This window comes from Humulus lupulus, chromosome 2 (genome assembly GCF_963169125.1).
Source record: "Humulus lupulus chromosome 2, drHumLupu1.1, whole genome shotgun sequence".
NCBI lineage: Eukaryota > Viridiplantae > Streptophyta > Magnoliopsida > Rosales > Cannabaceae > Humulus > Humulus lupulus.
Genome location: NC_084794.1, coordinates 175,651,036 through 175,673,516, shown reverse-complemented (window position 1 = coordinate 175,673,516; position 22,481 = coordinate 175,651,036). Strand labels below are relative to the sequence as shown.

At 40.1% G+C, this 22,481-nt stretch overlaps 1 protein-coding gene and 1 non-coding gene across 2 annotated transcripts; one reads left to right on the top strand and one right to left on the bottom strand.

Annotated features, from left to right (window-relative positions):
• Nucleotides 1-16,148: 16,148 nt before the first annotated feature.
• LOC133814945 (uncharacterized) lies at nt 16,149-17,087 on the bottom strand. Its single transcript, XM_062247845.1, has 2 exons — nt 16,688-17,087; nt 16,149-16,582 (listed from the first exon to the last, which is right to left on the bottom strand). The coding sequence occupies exons 1-2, from the start codon at nt 17,085-17,087 to the stop codon at nt 16,149-16,151; spliced, it is 834 nt and encodes a 277-aa protein (XP_062103829.1).
• Nucleotides 17,088-17,321: 234 nt separating this feature from the next.
• Nucleotides 17,322-17,428, top strand: LOC133820256 (small nucleolar RNA R71). Its single transcript, XR_009886680.1, has one exon. It is a non-coding gene; the product is annotated as a small nucleolar RNA R71 (small nucleolar RNA).
• The last annotated feature ends 5,053 nt before the right edge of the window (nt 17,429-22,481 follow it).

Sequence of the window (22,481 nt, the reverse complement as noted above, 5' to 3'; positions counted from 1 at the left end):
TTCTTGCCGCATCAGTCGGCACTAAATCTGGCGCAAACTTCGCCAATCTATCGAATCTCAAAGCATACTCAGTCACGATCAACCGATTCTGAGTTAGGTTGATGAACTCGTCAACCTTCGCAGCTCAAACTACAACACTGTAATACTTTTCATTGAATATGTTTATGAACTCTTCCCAAGTCATAATGGTCAGATTCCTTCTCTGAACTACCACGTCCCACCAAATGCGAGCATCCTCTCTGAACATGTAGCTAGCACATGCTACCCTCTCATACCCCTCAACCCTCATAAAATCCAGAATTGAGGAAATCATATTCATCCACTGCTCTGCCCGCAGTGGGTTTGATCCACCTTCAAAGGAGGGAGGATGCTATTTTCTGAACCTCTCATACAAAGGTTTCCACGTGTTCTCCACAACAGCCTGAACCGGCACTGGCGCCATAACCTACTGAACTGGCAACCCAGTGACCTGTGGTGGGGCTTGCTGCCTCAACTGTCGAAGCTCTTCCTCTGTTCGTTGCAGTCTTGCTTCCATTTCAGCAAACATCTCTTGCCAATTTTGTGGGGCAGGTGGAGGGTCCTGACCTTGGTTATCATCCTCGGCCCTACTGCCGCGGAGTCTAGATGATTGTTGAGGCATCTCAACAAATATGCCTACAACCAACAACGCTGCTCATCAGGTATGATAACAAAATCCAAAACCACCTCCCAATTACATCAGCCAACCACAAACAACAATTCACATAATATACAAATAACATATAACAATCAACGGGCCATTCCCTAGCGTCATGCATATGTTAACTCATTCATCATGCTCTATATGAAATATGCAGGCAAATAGGGCATTCAAGCACATATTCAAACATATTAGTCAATCATACCAACCAACCCTGAGTCGAGCGTACATGTTTGGTCAATCTCCAGAACCATAAACCTAAGCTCGCTCTGATACCAAGTTGTAACGCCCTACTTCCTTAGAGTCGTTACTAAGTGAGTTCAAAACGTGCATTTAACTCGCTAATCGAGGTTTTAGGACAAAAGTGTAATTAAATCATAAACAGAGTTATAAACTTTGAAAATAATTCCATTTACTGAAAATCATAAAGTGTTTAACATTTGGGATCCCAAAATACTGTTTAGAAATATTTACAACACTTAAATACAAACAAAGTCGACTCGACGAAAAAATCTGAGTTTAGTACAATCATTTCCCAAAAATATCCCTGGCTGTGGTAGCCAGGCAGGCCAAACATGTACGCGTCGCTTCACACTCTCCGTACTCATGGTTGGTCGACTTTTCCCTTGCCCTTACCTGCACCACAGAGCACCTGTGAGCCGAAGCCCAGCAAGAAAACCCTCAGAAGAAGATAACATATACATATCAAACACTTATCATATAAACAGGCCATCAATAGGCTATACACATATGGCCATGCCGTCCCAAGCGCTTTACCAGGCCCTGGGTTTGCGGTCCACACTGTAAGGATATCCCAGGTATCCTTTAGGGTCTCGCCCTAGCAACTCGCACTCCGTGTGCTAAACTCTACTCCCGGCCCCTTGCCGCACTCGGCCTTGCACTCCACTTGCCTAACGCCGATCCCGGCCCTTGTCGTTCCCCGCCTTGCCGACCTCGGCCTACGCCGTTTCCGGCTCTTGCCAAACATTAGTACATATGCATACATAGCATAATAAAGCAAATACTAAACATGAACAAACTCAATCAAAGGGTTGTGCCCTGCAACACAATCATATAGGGCCCTGCCTTGCATACAAGCTCTATAGGAACAGTGGTTTTCTTACCTGCGTCCCGAGCTTTCCAAGCACCGATGTCCCGAGCACAGTCCCCTAATCCGAGCCTCGCCGAAACCCTAGTCACAACGCATTAACAATATTCATCCATCAAGTTCTAGTCCATTAAATAACTTCGAGCCATAATTCTAATCTCCAGGACCTTGAATTCTATCAATCCGGGTGATAAAATCCATCTCAAGCCTTAACCTTTGAGTTCCCAAGCCCAAACACTCTTTAAAGCTCAAAATGGCACTAAGAGCCGCGGCCCGCCCCCAAACCCGAGAGCATCCCAAAAACAAGGCAGGCGCGCCGCGGCCCTAGCTAGGACTTTGAATTACTGACATTTAAAAGGTGATTTCGACCTCTTTTAGACCTTTCTGGGCACATTTTGATGTTAAAAATAGTCAAAATGGCCCATTGCACTCTGTGTGCGACTTTTAGCATTTCTGGACACTTGACCAGAATTTGGAAAATTCCCAGATTCCAACAATGTTCATAGTTTCCAGTAGTGTTCTCAGGCGGCAATCCTTTGGCCCCGAGGACACTCCAGTCTCTTAGAATTTTTCTTCCTTCTCCTCTTCCCGAGCAGTTGTCTTAGGGGTTCTCGTTTTTTGCCTATCTTTCTTCAGGTCATGACACTAACTGCTTTGTTTCTTGTTTTAGCTATTCGAGTAGCTTCAACAACTACATCAACAGGGACTCTACGCATTCGACTCTAAGATAATAGAGATGGTCTAAGAAGCAGAAAGACTTCGTGAGAGGGGAAATCAAACAACAGAGAGTAGTTAGGCTCTCGTGGTAAGGGAAGACCACGCCTCGGCGGCAGAGAGGCCCCTTCGACTTGGCATCTTGGAGGAAGAGGCGAACATGGATCCCTTGTTGTTGGAAAAAACCTACACCATCATCTCCAAGCTGGTGCAACCTTGCCACTACACTAGTACTAAGTCAAATTTTTGAAGTTTGTCGGCGTAGCTCCATTCCAGTTATCCCTGAATGGATATCGGGTGCTGGTCCGACTATTTATTATGTACAAGAGGAAAAACTGGCATGTTCCTTCTCCAACTGAGATATTGTATATCTAAAGCTTCTGACAAGGCTTGAAATAGCATGAGCGTGATGGGTACTATACTTTGATGAAGCATACTTTCCTGGTGCTGAAGTACAAGGCTCCGTATGGTGATGAGAACCACATGAGGGACTACAAGGACCACTTCTTTTGGGCAAGTGGCATCCCCACATGGACTAACCCGACTCTTCTCCTAGACTTTGCTAGGTTTGGTAAGTGCTACTCCTCGGGTCATTTAGTTTATTAGTCCTCTGCTCGTAGTTGCCTCTTAGTCTTAACCATTTCTTTTTAGGTCCCTTCTGCCACACACCTTTCATTGACGCATACAATAAAAGGTTCAAGAAAATGAACGCTCCCCTCGACGAATAGATGAGTCTTAGCTTCCTCATCACAGAGGCTCATCTTTAGCTGTATGGCCTACTTTGGGAGGGGCAAAGGATAAGCCCCGTGGCCATCACCATTTTCTATGACTCGAAGAAGTCGATTCACGAGGCGAGGCTCCACACAAAGTACATTGCAGTGAAGGCTCAATACGAGTATGAACATCATCTTCACGTGGAACACAAAAAGGCAAGAGTGGACGAGGAGCTTGTGGCTAGGATTTAGTCATCCTCCATGCCTCAAGGTAAATCTCCAATCATTGTTTACTATGCCCATCACGTAGGGGAGGGAACTAGTCACGTAGGCGAGGCGCGAAGTGGAGGCAGCTACGTGGTGCATGAGGCGTGCCTGCTGGGCATGCGAGGCACGAGATAGGGGTCTCGCATGGCGCACTTGATGGGCGCGCGTGATGCGAGACAAGGTATCATGTGGCTAACGGGGCTTCGCCCGGCGAGGCTTCCCAATATGCGTCTAGCGGTGTAGGCACATGTACGTACTTAGGCATTCATGGGACCTTAGCAAAAGATTTGGGTCTTTAACAAGTATGGAATTTTTTGCATCCACACTTGCCCCCCAGTCTAGGAGAGGGCCTTTAGGCGCTCTGGTAGACTCTTCGCCATGGCGTCTTCAAAGCATAGGTGGTGTTAGTGTGTTTCTTTGCTTTTGTGGTGTGTAAAAACACACTTTGGAGGTGGTGATCCTCATGATCCCTTGAGATTGAATGTGAGCCTATCATTTGGCTTTGTGGATCCCAATGTAGGCGTTTGGCTTCATTTGTGACCATAGATCAAACATTGGATTCAACGATTAGGACGAGTTTGAGCTTCTTATAAATAGGTTTTATTGTCAAAGACAATTCCTACACTTTCTTTTCTTAGCTTGGTGGTACTTGTGTCTTCAAATCTTCGAAGAGGTAAGAGGTTCCATCCCTCACAAGGGAATTTTGTCTTCCTTTTCTCCTTATTTTTTTTATATGTAAATGTCTATATATGTGCTAAGAGACTAAAACACGTTTCCTCTTTCTTTTTGTAGGCGTGTACTTTCGACCCCTGGTATTTCTTCAGCTGCGACGGTGCGCGAATTTACCCACTCAAGGTATGTTTTCACCCTTTCTTATGCTTAATGGGTTTAAATGAGCGTTACTTGGGAATGGTTGTCTTGGCCAAATCTCTTTGTGAGCTAATTTATGTATATGCACCCGTTTGCACCTATGCCCTCCCTTGTACCCCGTAGTTGGTTGTTTCGAGCACTTGTGTCTAGAGGTTTTGAGCTTATTCCTTTGTGTTTTGTAGTACCCTTTCCACCTAGACTTGCACCCTTATTACCAACAAGACGCGACTTTATGGCATGTGAGGGATCGTCTAGCGTTCCTCCGGGGGTCAAGTTTGTAAACCTTTCCTCAGACTCGGGGTCCCCAAAACACAACCCTTACCAAAACTATGACACCTTGAGGAGGGCCCATATATGTCACCTTGAACGCATGGCCGAGCTTAGGCATTATAGGAACTTCTTGATTTAGGATTTATCAGGCCTAGCTACTTGCCTTGGGGTGCTCCGGTTTTGTTTCTAAAGAAGAAGGATAGGACTATGAGGATGTGTATAGACTACAGAGAGTTGAACAAGTTGACCATCAAGAATAAGTACCCTCTACCAAGGATCGGCGACTTGTTTTATCAGCTGCAGGGAAAGACGGTATTCTCAAAGATTGATCTTCGATTTGATTATCACCAACTGAAGATCAAGGACGAGGATATACCAAAGACGACGTTCCGAATGAGGTATGGGCACTATGAGTTTTTGGTCATGTCATTTGGTTTGATCAATGCCCCAGCAGCCTTCATGGACCTAATGAAAATGGTGTTCAAGGACTTGTTGGATCAGCTTGTGATTGTCTTCATCGATGACATCTTAGTGTACTCTAGTTCAGAGGTAGAGCACGAGCGACATCTTCGACAGGTCTTGCAAAGATTAAGAGAGCACCGGTTGTACGCCAAGTTTAAGAAGTGTGAGTTTTGGCTACTTAAAGTGACATTCCTTGGACATATTGTTGGGAAGGATGGAATTAAGGTGGATCCATCTAAGGTGGAGGCAGTGAGAGATTGGCCGAGGCCAAGGAATGCCTCAGAGGTTAGAAGTTTCCTCGAATTAGCGGGTTACTACAGACGGTTTGTGGAAGGGTTTTCGAAGATTGCTGCACTAATGACAGAATTAACACGGAAGAATTTGAAGTTCGTCTAGTCAGAAAAGTAGGAGAATAGCTTTTAGGAATTGAAGCGATGAATTATTACAGCACCTGTGTTAAGTCTTCCTTCGGATGGAGGAAAGTTTGTGGTATATTGTGACATGTCGAGGTTGGATTTGGGCTGTGTGTTGATGCAGAATGAGAAGGTTATAGCTTATGCATCACAACAGCTAAAGGAGTATGAGCAGCGGTACCCTACCCATGACCTAGAATTGGCAGTGGTGGTGTTCGCACTGAAGGTATGGCGGCATTATCAGTATGGAGAGAAGTGCAAGATATACACTGATCACAAGAGCTTGAAGTACTTCTTCACCCAGATGGACCAGAACATGAGGTAGAGGCATTAGTTGGACTTGGTAAAGGATTATGACTGTGATATTCTTTACCACCCAGGGAAAGCCAATGTAGTGGCAGATGCATTGAGTCGGAGATGCCCGGGATAGCTGTTTAGTTCTACTCAGATATCGAGAGAATTGGCAGAAGAGATATCCCGAGCGAGGATAGAGTTGGTGGTGGGCAGGTTGGCCAATATTACTTTGCAGTTAACCTTACTAGAGTGGATTAAGTAGGGTCAATTGGTAGATGAATAGTTACAGGAAGTTAGAGAGAATGTCTTAGCAGGAGCGGTCAAGGACTATTCTATTTCTAAGGTTGGTTTGCTACGGTATCAGGGTTTGATCTGTGTTCCGACTGATATGGGGATTAGACATGAGATATTGGATGAATCCCATACTAGGCCATATTCACTTCACCAGGCACAACGAAAATGTATCAGGATCTGCAGGCGTTGTATTGGTGGCCTGGAATGAGGGATGTGGTTGAGTACGTGGCCAGGTGTTTGACTTGTCAGCAAGTGAAGGCTGAGCATCTTCGACCAGTGGGGTTGCTATTGCCTTTGGGTATTCCTGAGTGGAAATGGGAGGATATTACGATGGATTTTGTGGGAGGTTTACCCAGGACAGTGGGGCTACATGACTCGGTGTGGGTGATAGTAGACAAATACACCAAGTCAGCTCACCTTTTGCCAATAAGGATGACTTATACTGTGGATCAATATGCAAAGTTGTATGTGAGGGAGATTGTACGTCTCCATGGGGTTCCCAACTCTATAATGTCAGACCGGAATACTATCTTTACTTCCAAGTTTTGGGGTGGATTGCAGAAGGCTATGGGGACTCAGTTGAAGTTCAGCACGACCTTTCATCCTCAGACTGATAGAAAGTCTGAGAGGACGATTCAGGTATTGGAGGATATGCTTAGAGCATGCGTGATAGACTTTGAGGGATCTTGAGTTTTCATACAACAACAGTTATCAATCAACGATTGGAGTTCCTCCATATGAGATATAATATAGGAGGAGATGTAGATTGCCCATTCATTGGGATGAGATGGGTGAAAGGAGGTATTTGGGACTGGACATGGTTCAGAAGACTAATGAGGCCATCGAGAAGATCCGAGTTCGAATGCTTGCTTCATAGAGCAGATAGAAAAGCTTCGCTGATCCTAAGCGTAGGGACGTGGAGTTCCAGGTTGGGGACCACATGTTTCTGTGGGTTTCACCACTGCGAGGGGTGAGAAGGTTTGGCAAGAAGGGAAAGCTAAGCCCTAGATTCATTGGACCTTTCAAGATCCTGAAGAGGATCAGGTAGGTGGCTTACATATTAGCTCTACCACCATCATTGTCTGGAGTTCATGACGTATTCCATATTTCTATGCTTCAGAAGTACATATCAGATACAACACATGTGTTGAAGTATGAAGACTTGGAAGGGCAGACATATTTTTCTTATGAGGAGCGACCGATTCAGGTCTTAGACAGGAAAGATAAAATTCTAAGGAACAAGATGATTCCTCTAGTTAAAGTGTTATGGAGGAATAGCACGGTTGAGGAAGCGACCTGGGAGCTTGAGTCAGCGATGCGGGATCAGTATCCCAAGTTATTTAGGTAAATTTCGAGGAGGAAATTCTCAGTAAGAGGGGATAGTTGTAACGACCCAAAATTACTAATAAGGCTTAAGGGCCTTGATTAGTGTGCCGGGAGGGCATAATTGTTTTATGTGTGATCAAATGATTAAATGCACGATTATATGATTATGTGGATATGTGAAATGCATGTTTATGAGTATTAAATATGCATGTGGACCCTGTTTATCTTATAAGGGCATATTTGTAATTTTGGCACGTTGAGGGCATAGATGCGATTATATGATATAAATTGTTGAGACCACATTATTATGTGGATATATTTGCAGTATATGGCTTAAGACGACCCTATTGAGCGAATTGGCGAAATAGACACGGCAAAGATTTATACTTGGCAATGGGAAGCCTGGGGGTATTTTCGAAAATTTAGAAAATATATCAGGGTTAGACATTGGGTAAATAGTTGGAAATTAATTGGATGGCGAGATTAATTGGTAGATATTAGGAACGCATGAGGAATTAGGAGGAATTGGGAGTAAATTGACCATTCTATCCCTAGGAGCTAATTGAGGATTAGTAAACTTTGGAGGGACAATATTGTCTTTTGCTTAGGTGATATATTCAGAATTTGTTAGAACAAAATAGAAGGTGGTAGATTAACTCAAAGGAAGGAAGAAAAAGGCTCTCAGCTCACTCTCTCTCATCTCTCACGTTCTTCTCTCTCTCTCACTCTCCCTTGAGGGAATTTGAAGCTATGGAACAATGGGGCCTAGGCTAGTCTTTGGGGCTGGTGATCTTTGAAGAAATTGGAGAGGAATCATGCTGGAAATGAAGCTGGAAAACAGAGGAAAAAATTAAAGGAATTGAGCTGAATTGGTGTGAGTTTCTTGCTAGGAAGTTGGGCCACAATTTGAGGTAAGAACCTTGCTTTATTCTCTGTGTTTTGCTGAGTAGTTTAGGTTGAATTTTGAGTTCTTGAGTAAGGATTGAGTGGTGAATTTGGCTGAGTTTGTGAGGTGATATTAGCTGATGAATTGGGGCAATGAATTTGATTTTGTTGCTAAGGTTTTGGGAATTAAAAATGGGTGTTATGGTCTTGAATTCGTAACTGATTTGGGGTTGAATTTAAGAGAATTGTTGGGGAAATTCTGGGTTGGTTCTTGGTGTTCTTGGCTAGGAAAAATGGAGTGGAAACCCAGATATTCTGGGCTCGAAGGGGTGCATCGTGACCTAGCCTGAGGGTGCCGCAGCGCGTGTGGCCCTTTAGGTCTGGGTTGCTCTCTGACTTGGGGGCGCGTCGCGACTTACTAGGCCAAGTCGTGAGTCGCCTCCCCTTTTGGCTGGGGTGCTTGCTCTCTGACTTGGGGGCATGTTGCGACCCACTAAGCCAATTCGTGACCCGCCTATGGTTTTTATCCTTAGAATTGTTTCAAGGATTGTTAGGGCTCGGGGGTTCGTACCTAGGCGCTTGAGACAATTTTCTACTGCTCAGTTTAGTAGAAATGGAGGTCCTGGAGGCTAGTTTCTATCTTCTAGGTATTTTATTTCAATGGGAAGTTGATGGATACCATTGGCCTTTGTGACTAGGTTTATCGCCAAGGCTCGGGGCTAAGGATCATGATCGGAACCATTTCACTTTCTTTGCTCGGAATTAAAGGTAAGAAAATTGTACCCTTGTGTGGCTGTGTTGGGATTAAGGTTCCCTATATTTGAATACAGATATTGTATGATTATGATATACCATGTGAGCATGAAATAAACGTCCTAAGATTGTTGGGACTTATACTTGCGCATAGGACGCGGCTCGACCACTGAGAGCTGAGGTCAGCTAAATAATCACTGAGCTCGGCCTAAGCGAGTTGGAGTCAGTGGGTTAAATAAATGGTACCTTGAGTATTGTATGATGATTATGATATGCTTACTGTTGTTAATATGATGTTTATTGTTTGTTGAATACTGGGGTGAATGGCTTGTGATTCATTTATTTCCATCATTGATTATGTGTTTGTCATAACATGCTGAATACCTGGTTAACTGCCTTTATGATAATTTGATTGTCTGTATTGTTTATGCTATGCTATATGGTTTTCTTGCTAGGACTTGGCTCACGGGTGCTACATGGTGCAGGTAAAGGCAAGGGTAGGGTGGACCAATTCTGAGTTGGAGAGCTCTGGGGGCAGGGTGTACATAGTCAGCTGCTCGTCCGCCATGGCCGAGGGATAGTATAGGGACAAGAAAACCTAAAATGCGCATTTTTCCATTTGAGTGGCCTTTGCTTGTATTTAACTTTTAAAAGCTGTAAATTTTTCCTTTAAACCCTAATTTTGGGATCCAATGTACTAAATGTTTATTCAAATGAAAAAAAAATTATTTATTTATGACCAAAATATTTTAACTCTAGCTCGATTATGACTTTAGGGTCACATTTTCAACTAAACGACTTGATTAGCAAGTCTTGCACGATTATAAACACATAGTGTAATGGTCTTAGTTATCCAGGGAGTTACATGGAGAGCGAGATAGATTCGGCTTTGAGGGGTGATGGAGTCCCTTTCTCCTTTGACCTTAATGATCACATTGCAAGCCTGAGAGTGAGCCTTTTTTATCTACAAATGGAGCTGGAGTTCATGGAGGAAAACCTCTCTCTTGAACCTCCTACCGTGTTTTCTCCCTATATTGGCCCCGAGTTCACCCCTGGTTCCCCTCAGCCCTTGTCCTTAATCCACCCGTGTTCGATGCTTCCACACTCAATGCCTCGGTGGAAAACTCACACAAGAAGAAAAAAATGGAGGGTAAAGTGCCCTATTTTGACCTCACCTTTTTCCTTTGGTTTTGCAGACATGTCAAAGAGAATGAGAAGACATGTGGCTCCTAAGAAGCCGGACTCCGGTCCTTTATTGGCATCCACCATCATTTCCAATGTGTCAGAAAACAGGCTGTTAGAGTTGTCTGAGAAGTACCACATTAGCAAGAGTACAAGCTGTATTTACCCTCCAACAAGTATCGGGCTGATAATCCCCCCAGGGCTATGTTGCTACGAGCGAACATATCTTGAAGGCGGGTGGGACCGTTCCCTTACACCCGTTCTTCTTCATGGTCCTGAATCATTTCGACCTTGCTCCGCTTTAGCTGGCACCTAACAGCTGGTTGACCTTAACCTACCTATATATGGCATTCGTGAAGCTAAACGGTCGTGCTCCCATGGCCTAGGAGGTGCATTTTATGTACAATCTCATGCCCACTCCTAAATCCAAAGGCTTCTACTTCCTACAGAAAGCCAACTCTCAAGTCTCCTTGATAGAGGGTTCTGTGTCTAACCCGGGTTCCTAGAAGCGGGACTTTTTCTTTGTGAAAGGTCCCCTTTCTGTCTGCGAACATTTCCACTCATCCCCAAGTAAGTATTTCAAGTCTTTCCTTTTATATTGAGTTTGCTATTTTGGAACTTATACTCATATTGATAACTGAGTTGATTGTTCAAAGAAGAAGGTAACTCCGGTAGAACCTCACTTAGACGAGGGTGATGTTGAATGGGTGCCTGAGGAGGTTTCCCCTGAATCTAAACGTCCAGTTCGGCTATCTCCATCCTCCAGGGGGTGTCCCTGTTTTGCTCCTACAGACCGCAACACTGCTTCTCATTCCCGTGGTCCACAAACCATGCAAGGGCACTTCGTTCTACCTTTTTCCTGTGAATTTGATAATCTTCCGTATGTTCCCGCTAGTCATGGTCATTCGGGGTACCCTTTGTCTGACGTTCTTGCTCCTCCTCCTCCCTCAGTGAGTGGGTCATCTATCCCTACTCACCTAGGCACTCCTGATTTGGAGGAACATCCTGGGTGGGTCGTACGTCAGCCCCTTTTGTGCAAAGGTATGCTCGAGTTGCCGAGGGTATTCCCGAGATCGAGTGGAGAGGGGAGACCCTCTTGCGCTCCATAACTTGGGTGAGTTCATGAGTCTTACATTGGTGTTTTTTGTGTTTTGGGGTCTTTGTTTGCTCACTTTTTGCTTCCTTGCATGCCTCTCTAGTGGCTCAACACTTTATAGACTTGGCACAGGGCCTATCTTCATCCAATGTCGAAAGGGATCATCTAGCGGTTAGAGTTCATGAGCTCGAGGAACAGCTTGTCGATGTCAACCTCAAGCTGGAGAAAGCTCTGGCAAAAGCCTCTTCGTCGTCAAAAAAGAAGAAGAGAGCGGAAGCTAAGGCTGAGGTGTTACGAGAGAGGGTCACTCTCATGGAGGCTAATTTGGCAGAAGTTGAGTATAAGTCCATAGAGCGCACCCTCGATGGAATGTGGAGGCAGAATCCTAGCTATGATTTCTCCTCCTTTGGCGACCATGCCATTGCTAAGGTGGGCGAGTGGAATGATCACAGTGGGAGGCCTTCAGATTTCACTTCTACAATATTTATCTTTCACTTTGATCTGGTTGTATGCTTATTCAGACTTTATTATACTGGAGAGGTTTCTCCTGATTTTTTTTTCTTCAGGAACTTTTCTAAGTCCTGCTATGGCTGTTGCCAGCTTTATCCTGCAACATTTTTGAAATTTTATATATATATATGTGTGTGTGTGTGTGATCATTTGTTTTCGTTTCTCTATGCCTGAGGTCCTTTTGAGCCCATTCAAAGGGGTTCAATAGGTCTCTCTTTTTTCTTTATGTTGGAGGTCCTTTTGAGCCCACTCAAAATTGGTTTGATAGGTCTCTCTTTTTTCTAATAACTCGTCGATAATTTATTGGGACTGGTAGTGATGGTCTCTTTGGTGCACCTTGATTGTATTTGGAAGGATATGTTGACTCTTTGGGTTCTAGCCATCCTTTTATATATTTTTGCACGCGCTTGTTATTTCTTGCGAGAAGTGTCTTCTCGTCATTATACATAATACTATTTTTAAAAGGGTCTCTTTTAGGACCATTTTTGGCTAGACAGTTTAGTGGCCGCTCTAGGCTTATGGGTGGAAGTTCTCCCTAAGGCTCTTCCTCTCATGGAGGTATCAGCCTTTATTAGGAGGTTTTTCCTATAGGACCTTTTGACTCATTTGATGTTCATAAGGGTAGCTAATCCTTGTGAACTCAAGAGATGCTTTGCAAGGTTTTCTTCTTTATTTCTCTTTTTTTTTACAAGGGTCTCTTTTAGGACCTTTTTTAGCTATATGCTCTACCCCCAAGTGGTTGGCGAGATTTATCTCGTCGTGCACTTTGATTATTTTGCTCATGCATTTTGATCATTTCAATTGGGGATAGGTGCCCAAGAGTTAGATGTGAGGAGTGTGACATGCCGATAAGAAACACATATTCATTAAAAATGAGTAGATGATGTGTGTCATATGTCGTATCAAATTTAAATATATTTCTTTTATTCACTTACACTAGTTACTTCAGTATAGCGGCAAATAAGGGTCGAACCTATGAGGACTATGATCAAATTATTATTCAAAATAATAACTAAATTGAAATTAGAAAGGGATTTTAATTTTAACAGTTGAAAACATAAAATGAAATAAATATCAAAGATTGAATAACTAATGACATAACGATATTCAAGGAATAGTCAAGAATTGCTCTCCACCTTCAACAATGACGAATTATATTCCCTATTCCCAATTAAACTATTAACCTCGCAGATAAAACTTAAGCAGTCAATTATCTCAGTTTCCCTATTATACTTAATTAAAGCTAAGCGCTCTTAATTAACCCTTTTTACCCAGCAATAAACCCATTAAGCATGTGATCTATTTAAACTAGTAAAAGCATTACACTCTATGGAAACAGGTTAATCTAGGCAACAAATTCATTAAGCATGTAATTCATTTAACCTAGGTTCTATCTTTCATCACAATTAAAATACCCGTCACAATACCTTATTTGCAATTTATCACTCTACTTAGAATCCTAAACTATTAGGTGAATAGAAATCCTAAGATGATAGTAGAATAATGAAAAACCCTAATTAGTGGCCATCTAAAAAAGATTTTACAAGATCCATGACATTCAAATAGAAAAATGAATGCAATTTAATATAAGGGAATTAAAGGAATAAAATTCATCAATGCATTCAAGATCTCATGTCTATGGTTTTGAAATAACCCTCAACTATAAAGAAAACTACATAATCATATTCATATTCATAAACATAAATATTCAATGAAAATAAAAGAGTTTTGAGAAGAAAGAAAAACTAGATTGAAGAATATAGATGATGATGTTTTTTCTCCTCCTCTACTGCTCTAGCCTCTAAAATTCGCAATCCAAAGTTATAATAAATGTTAACCCTAATCCCTTTTATAGCCCACCAAAAATTACATTTAAAATTAGAAATTTAAGGACAAATTGATCGCTGGCTGCGACCACTAGAAAAATGTATTTTCCAGAAAATTGGGCTCCGTCCATGGCCTGAGACATTACCAACCGCGTCCACTACGTTTCGTAGGCTGCGGCCTGGAATAAGGCTGGCCGTGGCTGTAACAATTTTTCCCGTTTTTTGGGTTTCTTCTACTGCAACAACTGAAAGTATTTTAAGCATAACTTCCTCAATATAACTTAGAATTGGACAATTAAAAGAGATATAGAAATTTAAGAAAAATATATAAAACTTGTATTTCTAGGTATATTTCCAAAAGAGTAATTATTAAAATCAAGTGTGAAGTTTCAGACTTGTAATTCCGAGCTTAACCATTGCTTGTAAAACATCCCAAATTCATTCGTTTTCATCCAAATGTCTTGGAAATCCTAAAAATATAAAATTTACTAATTAAACATATATAAATAAATAATCAAGTGCATAATTATAGAAGAATAATAAATTAAAAATAGACAAATTCGGTACTTATCAAATTTCCCCACACTTGACATTTTCTCGTCCTCGAGCAAACAAAATAAAAGCTAAACACATAAGCAATGGTTTTGTTGAAAGCGTTAGTTGTCTCAAAAATTGATCAAACAAATACTTCATAAGAAAAATCCGAATTCCACATTCCTCATAATTTCAACTCAATACTAGTTACCACTTAAACTTGATCTCTTATGATTATACACAATCAAACTTACCAAAACACAAACATTCGAATCAATTTATACATGTCAAAGTATGTTTTAAAGTCTCTTGTATAGTAAATATTTTTATGAAAAACATCCACTCCATAGACATTAACCAATTGTTCTCCACTAATGTAAACACACATAATCAAGATTCATATGGTCTTTAAAAACTTGTAATGTAAGGCTAAGGTTTAAGGTAGATGAAAAAGGAATATTTAAGCTTAAATCACACCATAGCCTGTAATTTTTTTTCTACTCTCTAGAATTCCCACAAATTTCCCATACAATTCAAGAAAATACATAGTCTTTCTATTTTTTCTTTCCACATTAATCTTACTATTTCCCCTACACTTGTACTTTTGCAATACTTTTTTTTTAATATGTTTCTCAGTGCAGATTTTTTTCTGTTTTTTTTTTCTTTTCAATTCAACTCATTGGAAGAAATATTTGATCGTATCCTTTCACATTATAATCCAAACAACTCCCCCTTCTTACAATCCATAACCCAACCCACCAAATCAAACAATAATATAAAACTATGGTGTAATGGGTCAAAGAAAAAGATAAAAAATTTAGGCTACAAAAGTTTAGATATTGACTTATAAAAGAAAAATATTAGTCATTATGGCTCAAAAATGGGAAACTAGGATATTCAATTTCATAGGTAAGCTTGAAAGGCTCAAACGATCCAAAGAACATGCCTTAATCATTTTCCTAATCATGTGTACTTAGGAGTTTGCCTCAAACAATTAATCAATAGTTTCTAGAGTGGTCGAGACTATATATAAGTACTAGCATGCGTAAATATCTCCAAACAATAGTGAAAAAGTAAATCAAATTGTACACACATTATGTTTAAAAATCTAAGATCAAGCTTAAGTAACAACTACTTAAGAGTTAAGCACACAATTCATGCAGAATTCATCAATTTCCTAGACATATTCTTATCTCAATCAGAAGTTTTATCATTGACAGACAACTTTCAACATAACCATGCTTATAACAAGCTAATTTTTTTTTTAAAATGACACTAAAAAACTAAACAACAAAAAACAACTAAACAACACAAACACAAATAACAACTAAAGAAATGACAAATAAAAATTAAACAGGCAATTTTCCCTTCCCCCACACTTAATTTATGCATTGTCCTCAAGGTATATACTAAATAAAACAAAAATGCAAAATAAAAAGATAAGGGTAAGAAAAACTCCTGCAAGTTTGCTTTGTTTAACATCGTTAGCTCGACTGAATGATGCGGTCAAGATCTTTATGTTGAGTATTTCAATGAAGTCTCCTTCCCCTTGATCTTACCAGGAGAATCAAACACATTGAATTCGATAACTTCACCATCAAATTCCATTGTCAGTGTTCTGGCTCTAAATCTAGCTTTGTATTTGTTGTCATCAAGAATGGCCTCCCAAATAAAACCGGTGTCGGATTGGGTATTGATGCATTCCCCATTTCAAGTATATAGAAATCTGCTGGAAAGACAAGTCCGTCAACCTTCACCAGCACATCTTCAACTACCCCTAAAGGATAAGCATTAGTGTGATCAGCCAGTTGAATTATAACTCCTGTCTCCTTTAGTGGCCCAAGATTTAAATAAGCATATGTTGAATATGACATGACATTAATCGATGCTCCCAAATCTATCATACACCTCTAAATCCTTTTATTCCCAATCATACAAGAAATTGTAAAGGTTCAAGGATCCTTGCATTTTGGTGGTAGCTTCTTTTGGAGAACAGTAGAGACATTCTCCCCCACACTTATCTTCTCATCATCCTTCAATTTCCTCTTATTCGTGCACAACTCCTTAAAAAATTTAGCATAATGTGGCACTTGTTTAATAGCATCAAGTAATGGAATGTTTGCCTCAATTTTGCGAAAAATCTCAAGAATTTCATTGTCAGCTTCCTCTTTCTTAAACTTTTTCAATCTGATTGGAAAATGCAGACGAGGGACATAAGTTGGCATAGTTGGTTTATGTGATGTTTTCTGTGTTGATGGTTCATCATGGATGGAGTTGTCTACTACTTGCTTTTGCACTAGAGCTGTCGATAAAGGTTGTGTGAGTGGCTCATATTGTATACCACTTTGCAGTGTTATCACACTTACATTTGCTATTGGGTTCCTCTCTGGTTGGGGAGGTAATTGTTCAGAATTTTGAGTTTCAAGCTTGCTCAGAGATGTAGCAATCTATCCTATTGTGTTCTCCAAATTCTTGAGAGACACTTGAGTACTCTGAAGAATTACTTGAGTTTGTATATTGGATGGTACCAAAGTTTTAAGCATGTTTGATATTGATGGTTCCTGATCTTGTGCGACTCCAGTAGGAGGTTGTTGCTGACAAGGTACATAGGCTTGTTGAGGCCTTTGTTGGGAATTAAACCTTGGTGGTCTGGTAGGTGCTGCTTGTTGTTGGTTCCCATATCTTATATTAGGATGATCCCTCCATCCCTCATTATAAGTACTTGAATAGGTATCATATTGTTTTCTTGGCTGCCAAGGAAACTCACCAATGGCATTTACTTGCTCAATTTGTACCTTTTGAAGAGTGGGACATGCATCAGTAGGATGCCCCACCAACTGACATATGCCACAGGGTCTCACTTGCTGACCTAAAGGCATTTGTTGAACCATACTAGTTAACTACGCAAGCTGCTTCTTTACTTTAGAGTTTGTCTCATTTAATCCCTTCACTAAAACTTCTTAATGAACTCCAAACTGTTGAGAATTAGCTGCCATATTAGAAATTAAACTCCTAGCTGCAACAGGAGTCTTGTCCACCAGTGCTTCCCCACTACTGCATCAATCATGCTCCTGTCTAATGGAAATAGTCCTTCATAAAATTATTGGATCAGGAGTTGTTCACTTATTTGGTGGTGGGGGCAGCTAGCACATAACCTCTTAAATCTCTCCCAATACTCATATAATGACTCCCCAGTTTGTTGGCAAATGCCACAGATTTCCTTCCTTATACTACAAACCTTAGACGCTGGGAAGTAACACTCCAAGAATAATGTCTTCATTTCATTCCAGGTATTAATAGTTCCAGGAGGAAGGTAATAGAGCCATTTCTTTGCACCATCCTTCAAAGAAAATGGAAATGCTCTTAATTTAATCTGCTATTTCGTTACTAAAGCTGGTTTCATACTAGAGCACACTGTGAAATTCTGTCAGATGCATATTTGGGTCCTCTTCTGGTAGCCTATAGAAAGATGGTAGTAATAGTATGAGGTCCGACTTGAGTTCAAAGTTAACGCCCAATGGTAGATATTGAATACACAGAGGTTGATGGTCTAGATTCAGCGATGCCAACTCTTTCAACATCCTTTCGTGCGCCATCTAAGACTTAACTGATGATTTAGAGTCAGAATCGTCGTCAGATGGTCATGGTATTTGTACTAGATTGACTCTCTTTGCAGGTTGAAAGAGTGGGGTGTCAGTGATAGTCCTTGAAGAGCGGGACAACGAAGTCTCAAGATATTGTTTTATGGCTTGTAGTTTTTCTTGAGTATCATCGCCAGCCATATACACCTACAATAAAAAATGTTAACTATTAAATATGTAGTTAATTAAATTGAATAATAAAAAAGGCTTACAATAGTCCCCGGCAACAATGCCAAAAATTTGATGTGTGTCGTATGCCTTATCAAATTTAAATATATTTCTTTTATTCACTTACACCAGCTACTTCAGTATAACATTAAATAAGGGTCAAACCCACGAGGACTATGATCAAATTATTATTCAAAATAATAACTAAACTGAAATTAGAAAGGGGTTTTAGTTTTAACAGTTGAAAACATAAAATGAAATAAATATCAAAGATTGAATAACTAATGACATAACGATATTCAAGGAATAGTCAAGAATTACTCTCCACCTTCAACAATCAATCTATCAACAATGACGAATTATATTCCATATTCCCAATTAAACTATTAACCTCGCAGATAAAACTTAAGCAGTCAATTATCTCAGTTTCCCTATTATACTTAATTAACGCTAAGCGCTCTTAATTAACCCTTTTTACCCAGCAATAAACCCATTAAGCATGTGATCTATTTAAACTAGTAAAAGCATTACACTCTATGGAAACAGGTTAATCTAGGCAACAAATTCATTAAGCATGTAATTCATTTAACCTAGGTTCTATCTTTCATCACAATTAAAATACCCGTCACAATACCTTATTTGCAATTTATCACTCTACTTAGAATCCTAAACTATTAGGTGAATAGAAGTCCTAAGATGATAGTAGAATAATGAAAAACCCTAATTAGTGGCCATCTAAAAAAGATTTTACAAGATCCATGACATTCAAATAGAAAAATGAATGCAATTTAATATAAGGGAATAAAAGGAATAAAATTCATCAATGCATTCAAGATCTCATGTCTATGGTTTTGAAATAACCCTCAACTATAAAGAAAACTACTCCATAATCATATTCGTAAACATAAATATTCAATGAAAATAAAAGAGTTTTGAGAAGAAAGAAAAACTAGATTGAAGAATATAGATGATGATGTTTTTTCTCCTCCTCTGCTGCTCTAGCCTCTAAAATTCGCAATCCAAAGTTATAATAAAAGTTAACCCTAATCCCTTTTATAGCCCACCAAAAATTACATTTAAATTTTGAAATTTAAGGACAAATTGATCGTTGGCCGCGGCCACTAGAAAAATGTATTTCTCAGAAAATTGGGCTCCGTCCATGGCCTGAGACATTACCAACCGCGTCCACTACGTTCCGTAGGCTGCGGCCTGGAATAAGGCTGGCCGTGGCCGTAACAATTTTTCCCGTTTTTCGGGTTTCTTCTACTGCAACGACTGAAAGTATTTTAAGCATAACTTCCTCAATATAACTTAGAATTGGACAATTAAAAGAGATATAGAAATTTAAGAGAAATATATAAAACTTGTATTTCTAGGTATATTTCCAAAAGAGTAATGGAAAATTATTAAAATCAAGTGTGAAGTTTCAGACTTGTAATTCTGAGCTTAACCATTGCTTGTAAAACATCCTGAATTCATTCGTTTTCAACCAAATGTCTTGGAAATCCTAAAAATATAAAATTTACTAATTAAACATATATAAATAAATAATCAAGTGCATAATCATAGAAGAATAATAAATTAAAAATAGACAAATTCGGTACTTATCAAATTCCCCCACACTTGACATTTGCTCGTCCTCGAGCAAACAAAAAAAAAGCTAAACACATAAGCAATGGTTTTGTTGAACTTTATAAGCGCTCTCAATTAATCAATGATAGAACGATATTAAAGGAATAGTCAAGAATTACTGTAACGCCCTGGTTACCCCGAGACAGTTACGGTGAACTTTGAACCATGAATTTAACTCGTTAACTGAGTTCTTTGGTTATAAACGTGCTTCTAGGTGTTATTAATAGGCTAAAATGAAAACCAATCAAAAGGAAATGATATATTTTATTTAAAACAGAAAAAATGCTCATGGGCCCATAAAAGCGTTTACAAGTTATTTACAATACAAAATGGTTATTACAGTGTAAAACTTACAACCCACTGACCTAGGCGGTAAAAATTGGGTTAACCACCTAGTTCCCCTGAGAACTCCTTGGCCATGGTGGTCAAGCTGCCGCATATGTAAACATCACCACCTAAGCTCTCCACTCAAGGTTGGGTGAGCTTTTCTTTCCCTTTACCTACACCACATAGCACCCATGAGCCAAAGCCCAACAAGAAAACCCAATACTGCATGAATATAATATCAAATGATGATCATAATAGTCATCTTGGACTTTTAGTCCAAAATAGAGGAGTGACAGTTACAAAGTCACTAAGGTGGGTTCCGTTACCTTTTCAGATAAGTGATCCTTTCATTGGCTTCAACAAGATCGGTATCTGATGAAATAGTCACCCTATCGAGTGACCATAGAGTCACAACGGTGGGATTCCGTTCCCTTAGCCATGTGACAAACAGTCACCTAGGCCTTTGGCCCTAGCTCTGAGTAACTAGTCATAATCTAGTCAAGCGCTTTAGTTTTCTTTGACCTTAGGGTCGGTCCAGCATTAATAACCCATATGAGTTATTCAATGTTGATATCGATTAGATCTAATCTTTTATCGGCTCTGCATTCATGACGCTTATGTTGTTCCTGACTCTTAGGTCAGTACCACGCGACTAGTTCCGATTCTGAATAGTCAGTGCCATACACAAGTAAGCAAGATTTGCTAAGCATTTAATACGCAATCAATGTACACATTTAACAAACAACATGCCTCAATAATAACCACGCATGTCACATATAGGGTGCAGTTTTCTTACCTCTGGTTCGAGCGAGAATTAATAAAAGAACGACCCTTGAGAACGATCAACCTTTTAGTTCCTTGACGGTCACCTGGTCATAACCAATTACGGGATTCCATCAATAAAATGAATAACAAAGGTTCCCAAACCAAAACCTAGCCTCTGAGACATCGAATCCTACTAAACCGGGTAGTAGGATCGACCCCGAGGCCTAAGGCTTGAATCCCCAAGCCAAAAACCAACGTTTGGCCAAAATGCCACTAAGGGTCGCAGCCCTCCCTGGCCATGCCGCGGCCCGCCCTTCAACTAGAGGCGGCTCCCTTTCAACTCCCCAGCACAGGCTGCGACCCTTCATCTCCATGCCGCGGCCCTTCAGACATTCAGCTTTTCCTCCATCATTCTCAAGGTTGGGCCGCGTTGCTCTAGAACAGAGCCGGAACCCCACCTGAAACTCAGCCAAAATCCCTATTTTTCTCCCTTCGAACTCATTCTAAAACCTCATTAAAACTCCCCCAACATCACCAAGTAAAGCCACCAATTGTTACCACAACTTACCCACCATACAAGCATCAAAACCCAAGTGAATTTCCTCCAAAACTTCCATTAATTCTCATCTAAACACTAAATTTCTCAAGTAAAAACCAATAGAAAAGACAGAGTATAACTAAGATTTCATGGATGAATTCTTACCTCAAGATGGATTTAAGTCCTCTTCAATGGATGAACTAAATTCCTAAGCTCCAAACTTTGATTCCCTAGCTTAGTTCTTCAAATTGGAATCATAAACACCAAAGGAGAAAGGAGGAAGATGATGAACGTGAGGAGAGAACTTGCTATGTTTTTGCTTCAGCGCTTTCTACAGCATACTAGAATCCCATATAACCCTTTCCAAAAGACCATATTACCCCTAGATTAAATAAAACTCTATAAAGGCTAGTAAGGGCAAAAATGTCATTTATCCTCTAAACCCGCTAATCATAATTAACGTTCTCCAATTCCCGTTATTCTCAATATCCTCAAATACCAATAATTCATAACCTGTTACCCTTTAATTCCCAGTAACACTCTAATCACCAAATTACCCCGAGCCCCGAGCTTAAACCTATTATGACCAAACCGATAGTTTATATTCGAAGATCGTCTTATGCCGAACAGCTCGAACAAATCCACATTATAAAGTGGCCTCAATAGTTAATCACAAACATGCGCCAAAATATACAATTATGCCCTCAACGAGCCAAATTACCAAAATACCCTTATAATTAATTGTGGACCCACATGCATGCATTTAACATCATATTATAATATAATTCACATAAACATGCATATTATCATTTAATGGCATAATAAAATAATTATGGCCCTCCTGGCCTACTAATCCCAACATTAAACCGCATTAGGGCTTTCAGGGAATTACAATTACTCTCCACCTTCAACAATCAATCTATCAACAATGGCAAATAATATTCCCTATTCCCAATTAAACACTTAAGCAGTCAATTATCCCAATTTCCCTATTATACTTAATTAAAGCTAAGCGCTCTTAATTAGCCATTTTTACCCAGCAATAAACCCATCAAGCATGCGATCTATTTAACCTAGTAAAAGCATTACACTCTATGGAATCAAGTTAGTCTAGGCAAAAAATTCATTAAGCATGCAATTCACTTAACCTAGGTTCTATTTTTCATCACAATTAAAATACCCGTCACAATACCTTAATTGCAATTTATCACTTT

Excerpts from the sequence above, each read along its gene's own strand:
- LOC133814945 (XM_062247845.1), bottom strand. The coding sequence starts at position 17,087 with ATGGTTCAACAAATGCCTTTAGGTCAGCAAGTGAGACCCTGTGGCATA. Across the intron at positions 16,583-16,687 it reads AACTCAAGTAATTCTTCAGA|AGAGGAACCCAATAGCAAAT; the intron begins GTACTCAAGTGT and ends CTCCCCAACCAG.